The sequence below is a fragment of the Panthera uncia genome, assembly GCF_023721935.1.
Source record: "Panthera uncia isolate 11264 chromosome A3 unlocalized genomic scaffold, Puncia_PCG_1.0 HiC_scaffold_11, whole genome shotgun sequence".
Lineage (NCBI taxonomy): Eukaryota > Metazoa > Chordata > Mammalia > Carnivora > Felidae > Panthera > Panthera uncia.
The window spans coordinates 44,680,135-44,703,503 of record NW_026057578.1 but is presented as its reverse complement, the minus strand read 5'-3'; the positions used below and the strand labels follow the sequence as shown (position 1 = coordinate 44,703,503).

At 39.5% G+C, this 23,369-nt stretch overlaps 1 protein-coding gene across 5 annotated transcripts in view; it reads left to right on the top strand.

The window, feature by feature from the left end:
- The window catches only part of RALGAPA2 (Ral GTPase activating protein catalytic subunit alpha 2), a 324,029-nt gene that overhangs the window by 71,473 nt on the left and 229,187 nt on the right, over positions 1 to 23,369 (top strand). For all 5 annotated transcript variants that reach the window (XM_049650097.1, XM_049650096.1, XM_049650095.1 and 2 more), the window contains exons 8-10: positions 2,495 to 2,633; positions 4,769 to 4,968; positions 13,761 to 13,988. In XM_049650097.1, coding sequence (XP_049506054.1) covers positions 2,495 to 2,633; positions 4,769 to 4,968; positions 13,761 to 13,988 — 567 coding nt within the window. The remainder of the gene's footprint in view (positions 1 to 2,494; positions 2,634 to 4,768; positions 4,969 to 13,760; positions 13,989 to 23,369) is intronic.

Sequence of the window (23,369 nt, the reverse complement as noted above, 5' to 3'; positions counted from 1 at the left end):
TTTCTATCCCCTCTCCCTTCTAGAGAAATGGAAGGGTTGGGGTGGGGGTGCTGAAAATTCCAAGTACTAATCACAGTGTGGTCTTTCTGGTGACCAGCCCTCACTCAGGAGCCATCCAGGAGCCCACCCAGAGTTGTTTTACTAGAACAAAAGATGCTCCCAGTGCTCTTATCTCTTAGGACATGACAAGAGTTTTAGGGGCTCTATGCCAGGAAGTGGGGGCAGAGAGCCATATATATTTTCTGTTATCTCATAGTGTATTAATCTATTTTTGCCTCTTTGCCCCTTCCTGAACCCTGATCCCTAGGCTAGCAAGGTGGATGGAGGAGGAGGCAGGCCCAGAGGCTGAACAGGCATATCTGGAAATAATAGCCAGAGCAGGCAGGAAAATTTGGGTGGGAGCACATAGAGGTGTTTCTTTGTGCTGTCAGCACAGGTCTGCTTGATGTCACAGGCTCCTTTCTCTGATGTTTACCAGCTGAAAACAGAGCTAATATCATTAGTTTATGATTTCAGTAGGCGATCTCTTTCTCTTGGTCTACATTTCTGAGCATTGATATGGTTCAAAACGACTGGATTCCTTTCTCTTGGCGAACACTGGTCATCCCTGAGTTCTTCCTGGGAACTCTGTCCAATCTCTGTGTCCTCCACAACCAAGTTTGTTGATGTCATAATCTCTGCTAAATCCACTTCCTCACCTGACACTCACTGCTACCTGCCTCTGCCCTGTCCCTGCTAAGACGGAGGCCCAAGATCGTGAAGGAGGTCTAGTGGTCAAGTCTAGAGGAAGGACACTTTAGTTTTTGCCCTACTCAAATCATCTTTCAGGTGATTTGACGGTGACTGCCCCTTCTTTGTGATATTCTCTCCTCTCATATTTTCTTCCTGCTTTCCTCCTCCCTTTCTTTTATTTCTTGCCACTTTTCTTTGGGGACTGTCTCTCTCTGCTGTTTCTCAAGATTCAGTCCTTGGCTCCCTTTCTGACTACTCTGTCCTGTTGGGCAATCTTGTGTACTCTCCTCTCCCGTTTCCTTTAGCCAGCACCAGAAACACAAGGACTCCAAAATCCTAAGAGCAGGCTGGCGTATTCTGTTGTCTTCTGGAAACTCTGCATTTCCACCTGCAACTCAAACCACCTGTTCAGAAGTGGTAGGGCATTCCATCTGTCCCAGGAGATCAGCATGAAGTATTGAGAACTTGGATGTGTTGGTGTACTTGGGTCTCATTCTAGATATGTCACTAATGAGCTGTGTGACCTCAGATAAGTCACACAATCCCCAGAATCCCAGTGGAGGAAGGATGCTGGTGATATAAGGTGGTGGTTTTTATGCAGATTGTGCATAAATCATGTGCAGAATTGTATGTTCATGTCCATCCCTCTCTTTTTCTCTCCCTTTTCTCCACTGGCTCACCCCAGAGAACTTGTGATACACTCTGTGTATTAGAACTTCTGACAGGTCACAGACACTGAGCCCCTCTGCCCCAGGGGCATTCAAAGTTCCACATCCCTTTACCTCAGATGCTGCACAAAGTATTTTCATTTTCTAAGTGGGCTGCATCATGAAGGAAGTTGGGAAGCTCTGCTTTAGAGCACTCTGTGTTCTAACAAGTGCTAAGAACTAGTAACAGGTACAGGTGGACTGGCAGGCCTGGCTTATCTTAGCCTGTGGAGTGCTTTTAATAAGGAGAATGCACTTTCCAAATTTCCATAGCTTTGCCTTTTAATGATACTGATTTTGCATGAAATCCTTGCAAGGGGTTATTTCTTTATTTCCTGTTTATCATAGGCGTGCCTGGGTGGCTCAGTCAGTTAAGCATCTGACTTCGGCTCAGGTCATGATCTTATAGTTCATGGGTTCAAGCCCCGCATCGGGTTTTGTGCTGACAGCTCAGAGCCTAAAGTCTGCTTCTGAGTCTGTCTCCTCCACCCCCTCTGCTCATCTCCCCCACTCACGCTGTGTCTCCATCTCTCAAAAAGTGAATGAACATTAAACAAAATTTTAAAAAATTCCTGTTTATTATAAATGGCCTTTTTTGTGTTAAAAAAAAAAACCCCACCAGATTACATCTGACTAAATGTTTAAGGGCAGAAAGAATATTAAATCCTTATAGAGAACATGTGGGAAAAAATAAGGGCATGATGTAGTAGAGCCAGTTTAAAAAGATATGATATCATTGTGTGATTTTTTTTTAATACTCAGTAAAAACGTGTTTCACGTAGTTACCATTTTGGTCATGGGTTTTGGTTGTAATTATATTGAAAACTTTTAATGTTAAAAAAAAAAACTTGCATTCCCTTAGGTCTTTTCTTTGAAGCTTTCATTCTTGTTGTTTGAGTTTTAAGATACAATTTCATTACATGATTGTCAACATTATTTGTCAAAATATTTTTTTGTGTGTTTAGAATAGGAATTTTAATAACAGCATTTCAGTTTAGTATACATTAAGTTGAAATGTAAATGTACATATGTTCTTTTCCACATATTATCCAAAGGCTGCAAGCTTGGAGTGGAAGAATAAGGAGAATCAAGATACTGGTTTTAAATTTCTTTTTACATTGTTTCGAAAGTATTATCTTCCTCATTTATTTCCATCATTTACTAAGTTAACAAACATCTACAAACCTGTACTTGGTAAGTACATTGGGTTGTATCTAGAGGATGTCCACAGGGAAGCTGTCCAGTCTCTTTCAAAGTGGCCTTTGATTATTTTTAAGTAAAATAGCCATTTTATTCTTATATTTAATGGTAACTTTATTGTAAGAGGCTTAAAGTTTCCTAGTAAATGATTTTACCTATTTGTACAAGCTTCAAGAGGTACCTCATCTCACAGCAATAAAGGGGACTATGGCTCCTGTACTCAGAATAATTTGACATGTGTTATGGGTTTTTGGTTGTAATTATATTGAAAACTTTTAATGTTAAAAAAAAAAAACTTGCATTCCCTTAGGTCTTTTCTTAGGAGTGGTGGGGTATGGTGAGACCCCAGACCTTGCTCAGTGGCTAGGCAAGCCAGCCCAGGCTACACAGCTGCCCACAGTAAGCCCTTTTATACTGGATCTTCCATCCAGCAGGTGCTGCTTACAGCTTATGGCGGGACCGATGCTAGGGCAGTTAGGCACCCCAGGGACAGTAAGCTCCAGAAAGGAAGGAAACATAAGGGAGTTTCTAACTTAGCTGATAAAGTTTTTCTTCTATAAAAAATGAGAGCATGGGGCACCTGGGTGGCTCAGTCGGTTAAGCATCTGAGTTGGGCTCAGGTCATGATCTCACAGTTTGTAGGTTCAAGCTCTGCATCGGGCTCTGTGCTGACAGCTCAGAGCCTGGAGCCTGCTTCGGATTCTGGGTCTCCCTCTCTCTCTCTGCTCCTCCCCCTCTTGCACTCTGTCTGTCTCTCTCTAAAATAAATGTTAAAAAATTTTTAAAAAGGAAAAGAAATGAGGGCTCATAGGACAGAAGCACCCCTTAGATTGGTGGCAGTGGGGGGCAAATTTTTCTCTCCCTATTGTTTTAAAGCAGTTGAAATTAGTTAAAATGAGTAATCAAGAACAATTTTGCTTATTTTTGTTTATTTATTTAATTTTGAGAGAAAAAAACAGCATGAGTGGGGGAGGGGCAGAGAGGGGAAAGAGCAAATCCCAAGCAGGCTCTACACTGTGAGTGCAGAGCCCAATGCAGGGCTTGAACCTATGAACTTGATATCATAACCTTTCCTGAAGTCGGATGCTTAACCAACTGAGCCACCCAGGCACCCGGGATCAGGAACAATTTTGGAAGGGGAAGATCACGACAGACGTTAATCCATCTGGAGAATGTGGACTACGAATTCAGTTGTCTTTGGGTGTTTATTTACACACACACACACAAACACACATGCATGCTTGGAGAAGGGAAAAATAGCAAAAACTTGGTGCATTTTGAAAGATGTAGAAGTACTAAACTTTAGAGGTACTGAGATGTGTATTTTGTTAACTATATGTGGGTATATTTTTTCAGAATTTGTTTCTGATTTTATAGTCTATATTCATGTAGAAAACATATTATTAATGTGCTGAAATTAAAAGTTATTTGTTGAGAACTGCTTCATGCAGGTTTCTCCAAGTGGATACAAGTTAGTACGAGAACTGGACATACAGCAAGTAGTATCTCAAACCCAACACCATGTAATTTTTTTGTATTGATTATGGAATTTAAAGATTGAGGAATGGACCTCTTATTAATTTGTCTGATACCTCAAAGATGAATTCTTTCTAACATAACGTAGATTGTATTGATTTTATTCTTTGGATTCATCTAAAGGGAAAAGGATATAAGACTAAAAGTCCAGTGGATTATGGTTAGTGTAGTATTGGATGTTAAAATACCTAAAATGATGAAAAAATGTGTATATGTGCTTTTATATTTTTTTGTCATAAAATAAGATTAAATTATTTTGTCATAAAATAAAGATAAAATAAACTACAATATATGTGAAAATATTTTTAGGCTTATAATCTGTCATTTCTCAAATTTGTTAAAAAGAGTTGTTAGCTTAGTACATCCACAGCTATATACCACAGTTGTAACAAGCACACAACAGCAGTACCCACCATCCCATCTTGGTCAGGTTGCAAGGCAGAATCAGAAACAAGCCTACCAAAAGATGTCATTTCTAATAATTTCTGGTTCTTTTTAGTCGCAGTTCAAACAGATATTTGTCTGCTTGGTTAAATTGAATCTTCTGTGGGGGTTACATTCACTAACCTGATATGTGCTCTTTTTTCTTTCAGACATCCCCCATTTGAGACCAAAGCCAGTGTACATTACTACGACTCGAGACAATGAAAACATTTACAGTACAAAAATTCCATACATGGCAGCTCGTGTTGTTTTTATTAAGTGGATTGTCACTTTCTTTTTGGAAAAAAAGTATTTAACTACAACACAAAACACTAAAAATGGAGTTGATGTGTTGCCCAAAATCATACAGGTATGCCATTCATCATCTTCTTTTACTTAGGTAAGAATACACTAACACATGCCAAAGTAATTGGTTATTAGGGTTCTTGGTTCTTAAGGGATGTTGGTTATGGGGACTGGTTTATTGGTGGCTTTGTCTGTATTGCTGAGGTGTCAGGGGAAGCTCTGAGGCCGCACTCTCAGTGCTCTGTTGACACTGCCATGACAAGGCAACCTTGGGGGCCAAGGAGACATTCTGAGAGATGGCTGTTGTGTGCACACTCCTGGCTCTCTCATTTTCCCTCTTTTGCTCAAGTACCAGTGACCTTGGAGCATAAGACCACGGGCCTGTGTTGGCTTCCCCAGTCCCCAACAACAGGAAGACCCTCAGGAATCACACAGGTGGGCCATGGAGAGGACCCATGAGACTGCCAAATGCCCTCTAGGATCTCAGGGGAAGGAGTGGAAGACCCTCTCAGGATTTCAGAGTGCTTGTTAAGCCCTGATAGAATCCCTGGAAGAGAAATCTGTCTCTCCCCGAGGCCTTTAGTGAAGACCTCTTTCTGTATGGGGCCTGTAGTGTACCTACTCTCTTTCGCAGCCTTAGTCCTGCACAAATGGCTGAGTTACTTTACCAGAAGGCTGAGTTACTTAGAGACTTTGCACCAGGTAGAGCAGGACCACGTGGGGAAGTTTGAGAGCAGCCACTCCACAGCAGGGTAATGGTTTTATGCAGAAAGTGAGGTCCACTTAGAGCAGGTTTGCTGATACTCTGGAGTTTCCAGAAGTGTGACCTAGGCCTGAGCTGGGAGAGTGCACACAGCTGAGTGATTATTAGCACCTTGATGAAGGAGCACCAAACTGAGGTCCAGAGCGTGTGGCCCCATTGATAAGAACTGACTGAAGAACTGGAGAATTTTGTTTCAAAGATGTCTGAGGGGGATACAATTCCAGTAAAAACAACAAAAGACTTAATGAAAGTTTTAAAAGAAAGCTTTAAAAAAAAACATTAATTTGGGGCGCCTGGGTGGCGCAGTCGGTTGGGCGTCCGACTTCAGCCAGGTCACGATCTCGTCCGACTTCAGCCAGGTCACGATCTCGCGGTCTGTGAGTTCGAGCCCCGCGTCAGGCTCTGGGCTGATGGCTCGGAGCCTGGAGCCTGTTTCCGATTCTGTGTCTCCCTCTCTCTCTGCCCCTCCCCCGTTCATGTTCTGTCTCTCTCTGTCCCAAAAATAAATAAAAAACGTTGAAAAAAAAAAAAAAACATTAATTTAGGGGCGCCTGGGTGGCTCAGTCGGTTGTGCATCCGACTTTGGCTCAGATCATGATCTTGCAGTTTGTGAGTTTGAGCCCCGCGTCGGGCTCTATGCTGATAGCTGGGAGCCTGGAGCCTGCTTTGGATTCTGTGTCTCCCTCTCTCTCTGCCCCTCCCCCACTTGTGCTCTATCTCTCTCTGTCTCTCAAAAATGAATAAATTAAAAAAAAATTAAAAAAACATTAATTTAAAAAACTATAAATTCATTAATTTAAAAATTTAATAGATAAACTGGCGATTGTAATGATCTCTGCTGAGAACAAAGTTGATTTTCCAAAGAAATATCCCACAATATTGAGGAGAAATTCAAAGAGATGAAAATCAGAAATTAATAAATAAGATCTGAGGACAGGCCCAGACCTACCTTGCAAGTATCATGAGGACAAAAGGAGAAAAATTCAGAAGTGATAATTGATCTAATGAAATGTTTACTTGAGCTGAAAAAAAGTCATGATTTAGACTAAAAAGACCTTCGAGTGCCAGAGAGATCTAGCTAAACAGACACAGACCTAACAGACATTTGGCTTTCATTGATTAAGAAAAAATTATACAGCCTTCCAGACAGAAACCACAGGTTCTTTTTAGGAAATGAGACTGCATAACATTGAATATCGAATCTAATCTATAGCCCTGGGAGCTCAAAGAACTCAGTCTCTCTCTCTCTCTCTGTCTTTCTCTCTGAACCTTGATTTGTATCACATACATAGTCAGATGTCAGATTGATTTAATTTCTAAATTGATTTAAGGTCTAAATATAAGAACAAAGCAATAAATTTGGGAGAAAATCTAGGGGAACATATACATTTGGGAAGTGGTAGACTACGTTAGGTAGAGACAAGACCCACAAGCCATAGAAGAAATGAGGTTCCACCTTATTTAAAAAATGTGAAAAAGGTTTGTATGTGCAAATATAGAGTAAAGCCACACACAGACTGTGAAAAGTATTCATGACATCTTAGCTATTAAAAGAGTTCATGCCTCTAATATAGAGAGAATGCCTACAAATTGACAAGAAGACAAACAGTTCAACTCAAAAACAATTCAAAACAGACAAAAGGAGATAAAACAGAAGTTCACAGAAGAGGAAATAAAAATGAGCCAAGATTTCACCATCAGTCAGGGGAACACGGTTCTGGACCGTTGAGAGACCTTTACTGACCCATCGGGTAGACAAAAACTAAAACTTATCAGTAGACAAAAATTTGTATGAAATCATATATAAGAAACTCAGTCATACCCTTGATAAATTTTATATTACATCTTGTGTTGTTAGGTCGATTCAGAGCAGTCTATTTAAAGGCTATGACTTTTTCCTACCTGGTTTTAAAATTGTAGAAAACCGTCACCTGTATTTATTGAAAATAAGTTTCTCATTCTTGAAAAATACATTTGGTTGCCGAGAAGTAACAAGAATAGCAGATTAACCACTGCTTCAAGATTCTGATTTTTTTCCTTAAGTGGCCATTCACACTTGTGAGTCATCTACTTTTATTATCTGGTTTTTTAGTGTCATAAAAGCCTGACCTCCTGAAGCAATTCGGATGGTTATATCATCCTAACAACAACAACAACAAAACTCCATAACTCAAACTGTCTTAAAGATAAAAAAGAAACATTTTAATTTCATAAAATAAGCTCATGGCAGGGCTGGCAGAGAATATGGTTTACTCACACTCTTTCCATGATTCTCTACAGTCTTCCCTCCTCTGCCCTTTCTCTCTGGCAGGTTTGTCTTCAGCTTCCCCTTGGATTGTAAGATGGCTGCCAACAGCTGGGGCACTGCCCTCTTTGTTCATATTCAGAGACAACCCAAAAATAAAAAGCCCTTCTCTTGATGAGATCCCATAGTTCATTTTTGTTTTTATTTCCCTTGCCTCTGGAGACATGTCTAGTAAGAAGTTGCTGCCAGGGCAATGAAAAAGAATGGAATCTTGCCATTTGCAACAATGTGGATGGAACTAGAGGGTATAATGCTAAGCGAAATAAGTCTGTCAGAGAAAGACAAATACCATGATTTCACTCCTCTGTGGAATTTGAGAAACACAACAAGTGAACACAGGGGAAGGGAAGGGAAGGGAAAAAAAGATTAAAATGGAGAGGGAGACAAACCATAAGAGACTCTTAAAGAGAGAACAAACTCAGAGTTACTGGAGGGGATGGGCTAAATGGGTGATGGGCATTAAGGAGGGCACTTGTTGGGATGAGCACTGGGTGTATGTAAGTGATGAATCAGTAAATTATACTCCTGAAACCAATACTACACTGTGTGTTAACTTGAATCAAATTAAAAAAAACAAAAAAGCCCATCCCTTCCCTTTTGTCTGAGTGGAACAACTTAGTTACTTGCCTCTCCTAGAACAATAACAAGGCACTGATTGCGTTAAAGCAATGTGAATGGCCCAGTAGGGACATGATTGGCTTCCAATCCCTGGTGCTGTGGATGGGGTCAGCTTCCTGTGGGTCACCTGGGCTGCAGGGGAGGAGGCACATGGAGCACCATGCATCCATTAGGGAAGGGAATGGGTGATGGGAAGACAACTCTCCAGGCCCAGTGCTTCCACACCCTGCAGATGGCTGCACCTAGAAATGGCCACTGCCATTGTGTAGACTATTAATATGCCTCACAGTAAGTTGTTGTAAGTTTTCTTTGCCATGGTAGCAAATTACCACAAAGTTTTAGTGGCTTGAAAGAACACAAATGTATTATCTTGAGTTTCTGGAGGTCTGAAGTCCAAAATCAGTGTCAGTTTGGTAAAATCAAGGTGTCTGTGTTTCTTCTGGAGACTCTAGAGGAGAATCCATTTCCTTTTCTCATCCAGCTTCTAGAGACTACCTGCATTCTGTGTTTCATGGACCTTCATCATGACACCTTCTGTCCCTGTTTCCATCTTCACGTTGCTCTCTCTGTGTCTGATCCTCCTGCCTCCTTATAGATCCTCGTGATTACATTGGGACCACCCAGATAATCTAGGATAATTTTCCCCTCTCACATCCTTCATTTAACCACATCTGCTAAATCCCATTTGCCATAAAAGGTGTAAGATACTCTAAGGTTCTAGAGATCAGGGCATGGTCATTATTCAGCAGACCACTTTTCTCCTGTAGTCCTTTCTGTGCCTGTACAGCTGTGTTCCCACCTCATCTCACATGTGTCCACTGTGTTCCTCTCTTCGTTTACAGTGTACATGAGAAAAGGCAATTTAAGCACCTGAATATTAGATTTGGGGGGCAGAGTTGCGGGAGTAAAAGCACATATAATTTTGTCTCCTGAAATTTTTTATTTGGAATTTCAAATGTAATATAATTTTGCCTGTGTAAAGTGAATATCACTAAATGAGGTGATCCAAAATCTCTTTTCAAAGAATATGCTGCTCTTGTAAAAATCCCTTTAAAACAGTATTTTAAGTGCTGCTTCCAAATAGAGTTCACACTTTTGCCATTCTGACTGTGCTAAAGGTCATAGATGAGAGATTGTGTGTGTGTGTGTGTGTGTTTTCCAAAGTGAATTTACTTCTGGATCTAGAATTAATACCTTTGACATTAGTTTTCATCAGGGAGGAAAGGAATCAATACATCGTCTAGACTTAGTTTTCTTACCACCTTGGAGAGTCTGGTTTAACAAATACTCTGGTTCAGTGGCATCATTCAGGGAGAACGAAAATATAGTTGCTCTCATATCCCATATATTGTGTTGGCAACAACAGCATAAACCTGAACATTCTTGGTGCATCATTTCAGCTGAAAATATTTTTAGTGAAGTGTTATTTAGTCTTTAGTAATTCATTTTTTTAAGTTTGTTTATTTTGCGAGAGAGCACACAAGTGAGGGAGAGGCAGAGAGAGAGGGAGAGAGAGCATCTCAAGCAGGTTCTGCACTGTCAGTGCAGAGCCCGATGGAGGGCTTGAACCCACGAACCATGAGATCATGACCTGAACTAAAGTCAAGAGTTGGACGCTTAACCAACTGAGCCACCCAGGTGCCCCAGTAATTCATTTTTGTATGAGATAAAAGTACTTCAGTATACATTAGAGAAAGCAGAGGGGTGATTTTAAAATGTCAGCAGTGACCATTTTTTACCAATTCTATAAGCACATTAACTGACATTATAACCCATAAAAATCCATTTGGGAATGTAAAAGAAAGTTTGAGATGGTATCAGTTGATCACATTTATTTGTATGATAATCTTTTATTTATAATTTTACTAATTGTAAATCAGTTCTTCAATAAAGATTCATGGGCTGTGGGTTTCCTGAAATTGTTGTATTTCGTGGGATGAACAATTAGAAAAAGTGAATTACACAAATTGATAACCCTATACGAGTTTGTACGTTATACAAACTCATTTGTTTGTTGACTACCATGTTAGTACTTTCTGTGTCCTAGAGCTCTGCCAAGGCAAATGCAGTCTGCCCCCAACCATGCAGGCAAATCATGACAATGAAGTTGAGTGGCATCAGGCATCACCAATAGAAGGGCAGTTGCGTTCTCTCGTTCCATACCTTCTTTGTGGGTGTCCCCGTTTAGTTTGACCCTGGGAGTGAACAAGTCTCAGTATGAGCTGTCGGTTGAGAAGAAACCAGGATGTTGGGGAGGGGTGATGGGAAGGATTAAGTGGCAGCCTGCATCGTGCAGTTTCCTGAGTCCTGGCAGTACAGGCCTGGTCTGCTTCAGATAGGTCTGTTTCACTAACGGAGGCTTCATCATGTGCCGAAGAAGTAAAAACTACTTTTGCATTTGCCACCAGAATCAACTAATACCAAATAGTAGTTGAGAATTCCAGCTTGGTTGTAGTGGGTGGAAAATGGACTCTCTCCATTACTAATTCTTACTTATGCTTTTACTGTTAATCTTCACAAAAGAGATAAGGAATGAGGAGACTTGGATTATCAATTTGCTTTCTCTCTCATCACTCACTGCCATTATAAACGTCTGTCAGAACATAAAGATGTTTTTAGAAAGTGGCCTTTTGTGGGGAGAGTGGGGACTAAGGCTAAGGAAAGCATTGTTCTATCAAGAGAAGTAGCTTTCAGTTTACAGTATGATGGGAAATCCATCTCTGGTGTTCTATTTGGATAACAGAACTCACTTTTCATTTTTTAAAGTTTATTTTAATTTTCTTAAATTGAAACACAGCTGACACAATGTTACATTAGTTTCGGGTGTACAACATAGAATTTGACAAGTGTGTATGTTATGCTGTGCTCACCTACCACCTGTCACCATGCAGTGCTAGTAAATACCATCAACCATATTCCCTATGCTGTGCCTTTCATCTCCTTGACTTATCCATTCCATAACTGGAAGCCTGTACCTCTCACTCCCCTTCACCCATGTTGCCTGTCCTGTCATCCCCTTTGCTGGCAGCCACCAGTTCTTTGTATTTATGGGTCTGTTTTTGGTTTTCTGTATGTTTGTTCAGAGTACATTTTTTAAATGATTTGGTACCTTTAAACATATTTCTTTATTTATACTGTTTAAATTACCTAATAGTTGTGTTATCCAATTAGTTATCTAATGATTTCAAACCTTGGTGGCTTAAAACAATAGCCCTTTTGTCATATTAAACATTATACTTTTGGGGTAGGGAATTTGGGCAGGATTTGGTTGGGCAATTCTTGTGCTTCATGTGGTATTAAGTGAGGTCAGTGGGTGGTGGTCTTCAGCTGGTGGCATCTTGGTTTAAGATGACTTTATTCAAATGCCTGGATGCAGTTGGAAAGTGGGGTTCAGCAGGGCCTCTCTTTTCATGCAGTCTCTCTGGTAGGGTCGCGAGACTTCTTCCCTGGCTACTCAGGGCTCTATTAGCAAATGTTCCAAGAGATGGGAAGTGGTAACTGTCAGCCTTTTGGCCTGGGCCTGAAACTGGAACAGGTCTCTTCCACTCTATTACACTTGTTAACACAGTCACACAGCCTGTGTAGATCAAATTTGTGGCCATTTTTTTTTAATTTTTTAAAATGTTTTATTCTTGAGAGAAAGAGAGACAGAGCATGAATGAGGAAGGGGCACAGCAAGAGAGGGAGACAGAATCTGAAACAGACTCCAGGCTCTGAGCTGTCAGCACAGAGCCCGACATGGGGCTCAAACTCATGAGCCGTGATATCACGACCTGAGCCGAAGTCGGACGCTCAACTGACTGAGCCACCCAGGCACCCCAAATTTGTGGCAGTTTTTAATTTGCTGTGTATAATTTAATGTGTATATATACATGAGGGTTTTTTCTTCTTTTTTTGCCTATGAGGAAAATGGGAGTTATTGATCAAAAAGTCACAGGTTATTGAGCCACAAGAAACATTAAACTTAATCCAACCTTTATATATCTATATCTATATCTATCTATATATACACACACACACATACATATATACACACATATGGATATATATGTATATGTATGTATATATGTATGTGTGTGTGTGTGTGTATATATATATGTCAGAAAAATGAGTACAATTTTATTTTTCTACAGAAGATAGTTGATGCGTCATAAGGATGAAATAATTTTTATAGGACAGCTCATCTCACAGTATGACAGTGCCTTTGATAAGCCACACAGACTTAAATAGCTAAGGCATGAAGAGAAAAATTGTTATAAATATAATCTTCCATTAATTTTCCCTAGAGATTGCTATTTGGATATCTGCTTTCAAACTGTCCTTGGTAGTTACTGAAATTATTATTTTGTACTACTCATATGTTATCACTTTTTGTAAAAAATATTCACAGTGGGTAGAAGTTTAGTGGTATTTGGCTTATACATTTTTGACACTTAAAAAATAATAGTGGAATTTATAAAAACAAAGCAAAATTATATGTGTATTTTATTTGGAGGAAACCTTTAGTTCTATGGGGAGATGAGAGCAGAATTCAACATTAAACTTTGTGAGTCATTGCATGAATTATTTTATTTCCTTGTGCTCATAAAGTCTTCTAAATATTTAAGGTTTTGTACATATTTCAGTTAAATTCAGTCTGAGATTCTGAATATAAAACTCAGATCAAAATTCTTCTTATAAAATACCCTCTAAAGATCTTGACACTCTTCCATCAGATATCATTTAATCTTTTGAATCAAATGATGCTTTCCAACATTGTGGCTGCAAAAATTCCACTGAACTTTAAGATCTCTGTGACCATAGAGTAAGTGCTGAATTTAGAGGCCAGAGGTGATCATAGTGTAAATTCACTGACACAATTTGTTATGTGATTTTACAAATGTAAATTAAAGTTTGTAGGTTGCTGGACTTTCACAGTCTCACCTCCTTGGAATAATTTAGTAGTTTTCCTGTTAACATAACTGAGTTGGAGAGGGGTTAGTTGGTGAATTGGAAAATTGGTGAGTACAGGTCCTGGAACCTTTGTGCTCCGAGCAATGCTGTTGTCCAGCTTGCTGTTAAGCTGACGGTGTCCAGAGTTCTTTAAGATGAAACAAGCCTTCAGGTTCACTGGGTGTTCTTGAGGGTTGAAGACAAGGCTCTCTCAGAAGTGGTAATGACTTTTTTCCAGACTGTTGGTGGTGGTGCGGGGCAAGAGAGAGCACCGGAGCTGGATGGCGGTGGGCCCACAGAGCAGGACAGAAACCATTCCAACAGCAGCACCTTGTCTGACCGAAGACTCAGCAACTCCAGCCTTTGTAGCATTGAAGAAGAGCACCGCACAGTGTATGAAATGGTGCAGCGGATTCTCTTGTCGACACGAGGTTATGTCAACTTTGTGAACGAAGTCTTTCGCCAGGTTAGTGTGTGTGTGTGTGTGTGTGTGTGTGTGTGTGTGTGTGTGGTGTAAGTTCATGAAATTGAAGAGTTTTTTTCTTGTTCTTTTGCTCATAGTACTGCAAGAAATACTATGGATGTGTTGGTCTACATTACAAGACTGAATAATTATCCCTCTAATCCCACTATGAATTTCAGTCATGTGGAGTGTTGTGATATTTTTCTTTTAGGATTTTTAAAAATTTTGTTCTTGTAAAATTCCTACACATGGAGAGGAAATTCTGTATATGAACAAATCATCCCACAAATACCCTTGTGCTTCCATAAACCCAGTGGTAGGTGGGAAGAAAGCCCTTGCTGAATACTCAGCAACAAATGAACATCACAAAGAAGAGCCTCAGGCTGGTGGTGTTCCCAGGGTCCGAGGGAGCTCTCTGGACGTTTCTGCAAACACGTGTACTTTCCCTACACATATGCATGGCATGCATATGATAGAAATATTTATGACACCAAATAATGCATATGATAGAAATATTTATGACTTCAGAGAAATAAGCTGAGTGGGGAGAGGAATAAAAGGAAAGCAAGGGCTGAGGCCAAGACGCTGACATAGCATACCTATGGTGGACACTGTGGTGGGTGGAATAGGAGAAATGTAAACAAGAAAGTAGGTGCAGGTGAGGAAGAAGACAGCATAGATCAGAGTCCAGGCAATGATTAGCAGCCCTGAACAACAACTGGGGCTGGCTCTGCCCCCCCAGGGGACATTGGGTGCTGTCTGGAGACATGTTGGGTTGTCACAACTGGGGAGGGGGCAGTGCTACAGGCATCTACTGGGTAGTAGCAAGCGATGTTGTTAAACACCCTACCAGCACAGGACAGGGCCCCTGCTACCCCATGACAGAGAACATCTGGCCCCAAATGTCAGTAGTGCTGCTTTAGAGAAACTCTGACAGAGGAAGCAGAACCTGCAGTGCAGTGGAGCAAACAGCAGCTCTGTGGTGTGGGGTGGAGCCACTGGCCACCTGCACCTTGGTACTAGTGCCCTGGGAAACAGAACCTGGCTCTTCTGTGGGCATATGCATGTGATGGGGGGGGTAGTGGTTTAGTCCGTGCACCCACACAGAGGGTGAGGCCCTCGAACGGCAGAGACCCATTATTGGTGGGGAGGAGGGATTGTGTACACGCACACGAATGATGCATGTGTGTCATGAAGAGCTTTTTGTGGAGGGGCGAGACTTCTAGGTAGTGATTGACCCCTTTCACTTCTGAGACTTTCATTAAAGAAAAATCAACCAAGAATGAACGTCCCAGCATAGTCCACAGCAATCTAGAGGTTTTAAAATATTTTGAATTTTAATGAATAAAAATTTTTGACTTAAGAAAATATTAGTTTAAACTGTAGTGAAAATTCCCCTTGTAAAATACTTTTCTGATTCTGTGGCTCAGCACTGCTTTGGTTCCTCTCACTTCCTGTGTCTTCATTTCTTGGCCCCCCCCCTTTTTTTTTGTTTGACCCCAAATTGCAGGAGTCGACCAAGGTTCTGGGCTTAAGCCTCTTCTTTTGTCACTGCACACTTTGCCTCCTTAGGGCCTTCATCGGTGACATGCAACTGCCACTCAAGCCTTTTGTCCAGACCTTGCTTCTTATTTCCACATTTGCCTTTTAAAATGCCCACTTGTGATCTCATCTGACATTCTAAGAGGTGTTTTAATGATAATGAGGACAAAGCTTAGCTTATTTTCTTCCCTAACCTCAGCTTCTCCCAACTTGAATGCTTCTTTAGCAGACTCATGTTCATGTGTGTAGTTTTAGCCCTCCTGGGCTCCTCGTCTCCTGCTCCTTCTGTGAACCGTCACCGGGTAAGTCATGCAGGGGGCTCTCTCACTCCTGTTCCCTCCTTTTCCTTTGACCAGTGTGCTCCTTGGAGCCCACACCTGCTGTGTCATCTGACTATACCTGTCCTGCTGCTGAAACATTCTTTTATCATAATAGTCCATGATTTGAAAATCTACCCTATTCCCTCCATTAATGTTGCCTTGTGTTCCTGTTGTACTTGCAGAAGGTGCTTGGTAACACTTCAATTTGAGTTGAAATCATCAAGGGCATAGAGGGCATATAATTGAGAATAGAGATCAAATACTTTATATAGTACAGGACCAGATGATAATATTTCAGGCTTTATTGATCACGTGGGCTCTGTTGTAGCTGCTCAGCTCTGCCTTCATAGTGAGAAAGCAGCCATGGACAGCAAGTAACAAATAAACATGATTGTGTTCCCAAAGAACTTTATTTATGAAAATCATGTGGTGGTCTGAATTTGGATGACAGGACATATTTTGCAGACCCCAATTTGTAACAGTGTTTTGAACCCTTGGAAGCTAATGCTTACTACAAAAGCTAGATATTATTGACAAAGCTTTTAAATTGTACACAAGAGATACATGCTAAATTGATGTGATTTTACCTTTGTTACGTAAATTGTTTTTTATACCCAGAGTCTGTCTGCCTCCATTATTGGTATTTCACCCCTGGCAAGAGCATGCTCTAAATTCTGAATTCCATTTAAGTTCTAAGTCCAATCTAAATTCCGTTCTGAAGTAGCTTGGGTCTGGTAGGCAACTGCAGACTACTTATGATTGAACTTCTGAGACATCTTTGTGCTGTGAAGCCAAAATAATATTTTTTTACATTTTATAATTATTCTTCATCAAATCTAATTTGAAAGCATATATGTGAAATTTAAAATATGAATGTTGCACATTTTAAAATATGAAGTAGAGACACTTTGAAGGGACGTGAGTTTTAACATTGCATTCTACTGCCCTCTTGTGGTCAATGATGAATTTTTCTTTTATGGATGGCAAAATGTGTCTTCCTTCATATTTGTGATTTCTTTTTCAGTTTTAAAGTATTCAAAGATTAACATTTAAGCCTAAAGGCCATTAAAGTTTAAAATGTACATTCAGGAAGTGCATGTTCTCAGTGGGGAGGTAAGATGTGTGTGTACACTGGAGACCAGTACGTGGTGGTGGCAGAAGATCAGATGTCCATGTATGTGGCCTGGAAATAAATGCAGATGAGGAGCCATGGGGGCAGAGTGGCTCGCAGCAGGGGCTAACTGTGCAAGTCTCCTTGGACCGGATGGTTCAGTGAGTTGCAGGCAGTGGAAATAGATGGTAACAGTAGAGACGAGATTCAGCCTCAGTGTACTGCTACTCCCAGCAGGCAGCTAGCAGTGAATGGTAGAAGCTTCAGGTAGGGCAGTTGTGTTCTCAGGGTCACTCCACTGGAAATTTGTCTTATTACTGGTGTTTTTCAGACTACCTTTTGTGACCATTTGTAGGTCATGAAATCAGCCCTTCAAAAACTGGTATTTTTTTAAAATAATGTAATAGAATAGACCAGAACATTTCAGAGTGTACTGCATGTTGTAAGGATTAGTATTTCTCTGTGAAACTTCTACAAAAAAAAATTTATTTATGTATATACTATATACAAATAGTATATCCTTCTATAAAATGGCTTACTTAGGTCATGGGTCTAAAAGTTCAAAGCACTACTCACTATTAATTTAAGAAGAGCATCATTCCAGGTATTTATATATGTTTATATTTGGCCACTGGCCTGGCTAGGTAGATAAACAGATAAGAGATTGGCAGAGAGGTGGTGGGTAAGGCAGGATACAAACAGACAGAGAGCAGCCTGGCACACAGAAGGGCTTACAGATGAGCTGATAGATATAATCAAACTGACAGGCAGGCATAGAAGAGCAGACAGATGGGTTAGACAGGCCAGCTAGAGATGGAGGTGAGCAGGGAGGTGTAGAGGGACAGGTGCATAGGTACAGACAGATAGGCAGACAGAGAATTTGGCAGGCAGGTGTAGGTGGACAGGAAGGCAGCCAACCATGGACAGAGACAGATAAAGGTAAAACCAGACAGAGGCTGACTGAGGTGAAAGCAGGTGCAAGAGAGCGTATGTAGAAATGCTGGGGTGGGGGTGAGGGGCTGACAGAGAACTTCATGACCATGGCATCTTTATTTCTTAATGATTCTTAATGCATTTTTAATGAAAAGCTCTGAATTTTATTTGAATTTAACAGAAGAAAAGAAAGTGAAACAAAGAATTGCTGAAATTCAAATAAACATTCTTTTATGAAAAATATTAATTACTAAAAGGTTTGTCTATAATGAAAACATTATAATCACTTTAAGGTGTTGGAATCACTTTTTTAGCCCCATGGTGTAATTTTAGATTTACACCATGGTAGATTTCTTAAGAAATATGAAGAACTTATCAGCCTTGTAGTTTCTTCAGCCTCCTCTCCCCATCTACTTATTTTATTATATTATAAATTTATAGCATAAATGTATCATTATTTGTAGTTGGTGTGGGAATCCTAATGTGCAGAGTTGTTTAGTCTTAATTCTGAATTTAGATAGACTCTTTCCTCCTTGTGTCCTCAGTCTTAAAATACTTGCTTTGATTGACTTCTTAGATGGCCTTCTTTTGTCACTGAGTGGGTGTTTTCAAGGTATTTTGAGGCTCTATTCTCTGAGTCTCTTTATGATGAGGAATGTTTTCCTTTTGTCTTTCCTCATGAATAGCAGTTTAGCTAGGTATAATAATTTCAGGTAGCTCTTTCTTCCAGTTAGGAATGTGCAAGTAAAAACTTTTCTAGAACTTCCAGTATGAATACCTTCAACATGCTTAAAGTAATAAAAGACAAGCTTGAAAATGTTTCTGGGGAAAAAGAAATTGTAGCAGATGACTAAGCAGATATGAATAAGAAGATAGAATTCTAAAAACGAAAAAAAATGTAATAATTGAAATAGCAAAGGAGAACCTCAAATTGGGGTAAGCTTAATAGTTGACTAGATACAGTTTAGGACAGAATAAATGGGATGACAGATCTGAAGAAATAATCCTGAATGTTCCTCAGAGAGATAAAGATGAAAAATATGAGAGGTTGAAACATGGAGAATACAGCAAGAACTTAGGAAGCATGTATTCCACTCTCCTCTGTCATTATTTTTTTGTCTACTGTTCTGCAAGTTACTGAGAATATCCTATTCTGACTGTGGATTGGTCTATTTTCTTCAAAGTCAGTCAGTATTAGCTATGTATATATATTTGAGGCAAAATTATTAGTCTCAGTACAAATGTTGTATATTCCTTTGAATTGAATCTTTCATCTATAAGAATTTTTTCTCTTGATTTCTAATAATGCTTTCTTTTTCCTCAGAGTCAATCTCGCCTATTCTTTTTTTTTTTTTTTAATTTTTTTAATGTTTATTTTTGAGAGAAAGAGAGCACAAGCAGGGGAGGGGCAGAGAGAAAGGGAGACATAGAATCTGAAGCAGGCTCCAGGCTCTGAGCCGTCAGCATAGAGCCTGATGCGGGGCTCAAACCCACAAACTGAGAGATCATGACCTGAGCTGAAGTCAGACACTTAACCAACTGAGCCACCCCAGTGCCCCAATCTTGCCTATTCTTTTTTTTTTTAATTTTTTAATGTTTATTTATTTTTGAGAGAGAGATACAGAGTGTGAGCAGGGTAGGGGCAGAGAGAGAGACATACACAGTATCTGAAGCAGGCTCCAGGCTCGGAGCTCTCAGCACAGAGCCTGACACGGGGCTCAAACTCACGAGCGGTTAGATCATGACCTGAACTGAAGTCGGACGCTCAACCAACTGAGCCACCCAGGGGCCCTGCCTATTCTGAATAAAGCTCTACCAGTTTGCTTTTGGTTAGTGTAGCATGGTATATCTTTCTAACTTTGTACTTTCAACTATCCCAAATCCGTATGTTTTGGATGTCCTCTTATAAATGGTGTATAGTCATTTTAATAGCTTTTAAAATCAAACTGTATCATTTCTGTCTTTAAGATTTTTTCTTAATGTTTATTTTTGAGAGGGAGAGAGTGAGTGAGAGGGGAAGGGCAGACAGAGAGGGAAACACAGAATCTGAGGCAGGCTTCACGCTCTGAGCTGTCAGCACAGAGCCCAACATGGGTCTCGAATTCATGGACTGTGAGATCATGATCTGAGTCGAAGTCAGATGCTTAACCAACTGAGCCACCCAGGTGGCCCACGTTTCCGTCTTTTAATTGGAGCATTATTCCCTTTATATTTGACGTAACAACTGTTGTAATTGTGTTTAAGTTTACTGTTTTACTTTCTGCTTTCTAGTTGTTTTGAAGTCTCTCAGGCTGGTTGTTTTAGCATCCCATTTTTCTACTCTTGTTGGTATTTTTACACTCATTTGTAATATTTTAATTGTTCACATCCCTAATTTAAGGTAGTTTCAACTTTTATCCCATAAGTATGTACTCTAGTTCCATTTACTCCTTTCCAGTTTATATGCCCCTGCTATGTACAGATCTGCTTCAACTCATGATGTGATTATGTCCTGATAAGTCCATCATAAGTTGAAAATATCTTAAGTCACAAATGCATTTAATACTCCTAACCTACCAAACATCATAGCTTAGTCTTGTCTACCTTAAACATGCTCAGAATACTTACCTTAGCCTACAGTTGGGCAAAGTCATCTAACACAAAGCCTAGCTTATAACAAAGTGTTAAATATTTTGTACTTTATTGGATACCATACTGGGAGTGGAAAACAAAGGTTATATAGAGGGTTTAAGTGTATCAGTTGTTTACCCTATTATTATTTTGCCCAGTTTTATTCTTTTTGTTCACATATATTAATATGTACATTGCATTCATTTAGATTCATCCAAATAATTACCCTTTTATTACATTTTATCTCTTTACTAATTTCTGGCCCAAGATTATTTTCTTTCTGCCTAAAGAATAACTTTTAAGGAGTGCCTGGGTAGCTCAGTTGGTTAAGCGTCCAACTTCAGCTTAGGTCATGATCTCATGTCTCATGAGTTCAAGCCCCACATCAGGCTCTATGCTGACAGGTCAGAGCCTGAAGCCTGCCTCAGATTCTGTGTCTCCCTCTCTGTCTGCCCCTCCCCTGCTCTCTCTCTTTCTCAAAAATAAATAAACATTAAAAAAAAATTTAAAGAATAATAACTTTTAAGTTAGATCTCCTAGTAAAAGTTTTTCTCATTTTCTTATCTGAAAATTTCTGTTTTGCTTTCATTTTAGAAGTGCATGTTTTCTGGATACTGAATTCTACATTGGCAGCTATTTCCTCTCTGCACATTGGATATTTGTTCGATTGTTTCCTTGAAAAGCCATGCTAGGTCATGTGGTTGCTCCTTTAAAGGAGATGTTCATTTTTTCCTCTGGCGGCTTTTAAGATTTTCTGATTGTTCTTGATTTTCAGCTGTTTTACTGTAATATGCTCTGTATTTACCCTGCTTTTGTTTTTGGGGTGTTTTTTTTTGACTCTTGAATCTGTGGGTATCTCTTACCAATTTCAGCAAAATTCTCAGCCATTCTTTCCTCAGTATTATTTCTGCCCCCTTTTGCCAATCTTTCCTTCTGCATCAGCAGCCATGCATAGGATAACCTTTTCATTGTGTTCTCTCTCTTCCCTTGCCTTCTGAGTTAGCCATCTTTTGTCTTGCTGTGTTTCATTTTGGTTTCCTTCTGATTTTTTATCCAGTTTTCAGCCATGTCCATTCTGTTGTCAACCCGTATAGACTGAGTTTTAAATTTTGGTTATTTTGTTTTTCAATTACATTTACACTTCTTTTTGAAACTTTCTTTATCCTGATCTCCTATGTGTTTATTATTTTCTTTATATTAAATATAATTTATTGTCAAATTGGTTTCCATACAACACCCAGTGCTCATCCCAACAGGTGAAGTATTGTTTGTTTTTTATTGTGGTTTTGTTAATATAGGCTTCTTTTCTCATATTTTGGATTTTTTAATTAATAAGCTACATATCATATTAACCATACTGCACAAATAATTTGGGTTTTACTATGATTTTATTTTCTTTTTTAAATGTTTTTATTTAAGAGAGAGAGAGAGAGAGCATGAGTGAGAAAGAGGGAGAGAGAGGATCTTAAGCAGGCTCTGTGCTCAACACAGAGCCCAATGTGGGGCTTGATCCCATGACCCTGGGATCATAACCTGAACTGAAATCAAGAGTCAGACAGTCAACTGACTGAGCCACTCAGGCACCCCTGATTTTATTTTTCACCAAAGAAAATTTCTGTTTGCTTCTTGGGAAGAGAGTAACATAGTATACCTTGATTTTGGATTTGGGTTATGTAGTTGTCTACATTTGTCAAAAGTCATCACGTGGTCCACTTAAGATTCGTGCTTTTTGTTATTTATAAATTTTACTTAAAGTACCATAAACAAAGTTTTTTCTTTTCAAGTTTTTACTTAAATTCAGTTAGTTAACATATATGGTAAAATTGGTTTCAGGCATAGAATTTAGTGATTCATCACTTACTTGTAACACCCAGTGCTAATCACAACAAGTTCCCTCCTTAATACCCATAACCCATTTAGCCCACCTCAACCTTCAGTTTGTTCTCTCTAGTTAAGAGTCTCTTATGGTGTGCTTCCCTCTCTTTCTCTTTTTTCCTTCCTCTATGTTCATCTGTTTTGTTTCTTAAATTCCACATATAAGTGAAATCATATAGTATTTGTCTTTCTTGGACTGATTCATTTTGCTTAGTGTAATACACTCTAGCTCCATCCACATCGATACTAATGGCAAGATTTCATTCTTTTTGATGGCTGAATAATATTCCAGTATGTGTGTGTAGGTACATACGTATGTGAGCATGTATATACACACACACACATATGTACCATATCTTCTTTATGTATATATACCACATTCATTAGTTGATGTACTTTTGGGCTCTTTCCATAGTTTGGCTATTGTTGATAATGCTGCTATAAACATCAGGGTGCATGTGCCCCTTCAAATCTGTATTTTTGTATCTTTTAGGTAAACACCTAGTAGTGCAGTTTCTGGGTCATAGGGTAGTTCTATTTTTAACTTTTTGAGGAACCTCCATTCTGTTTTCCAGAGTGGCTGCACCAGTTTGCATTCCCACCAACAGTGTAACATCTGTCGTTTTCCTGTGTTGTTAATTATAGCCATTCTGACAGGTGTGAGTTGGTATCTCATCATGGTTTTGATTTGTATTTCCCTGATGATGAGTGATGTTGAACATCTTTTCATGTGTCTGATAGCCATCTTTATGTCTTCTTTGGAAAAATGTCCAGTTTTCCCAACACCATTTGTTGAAGAGACTGTCTTTTTTTCCATTGGATATTCATTTCCTGCTTTGTTGAAGATTAGTTGGCCATATGGTTGTGGGTCCATTTCTGAGTTTTCTATTCTGTTCCATCGATCTTTGTGTCTGTTTTTGTGCCAGTACCAAACTGTATTGATGACTACAGCTTTTTAATATAGCTTAAAGTCTGGAAGTGTGGTACCTCCAG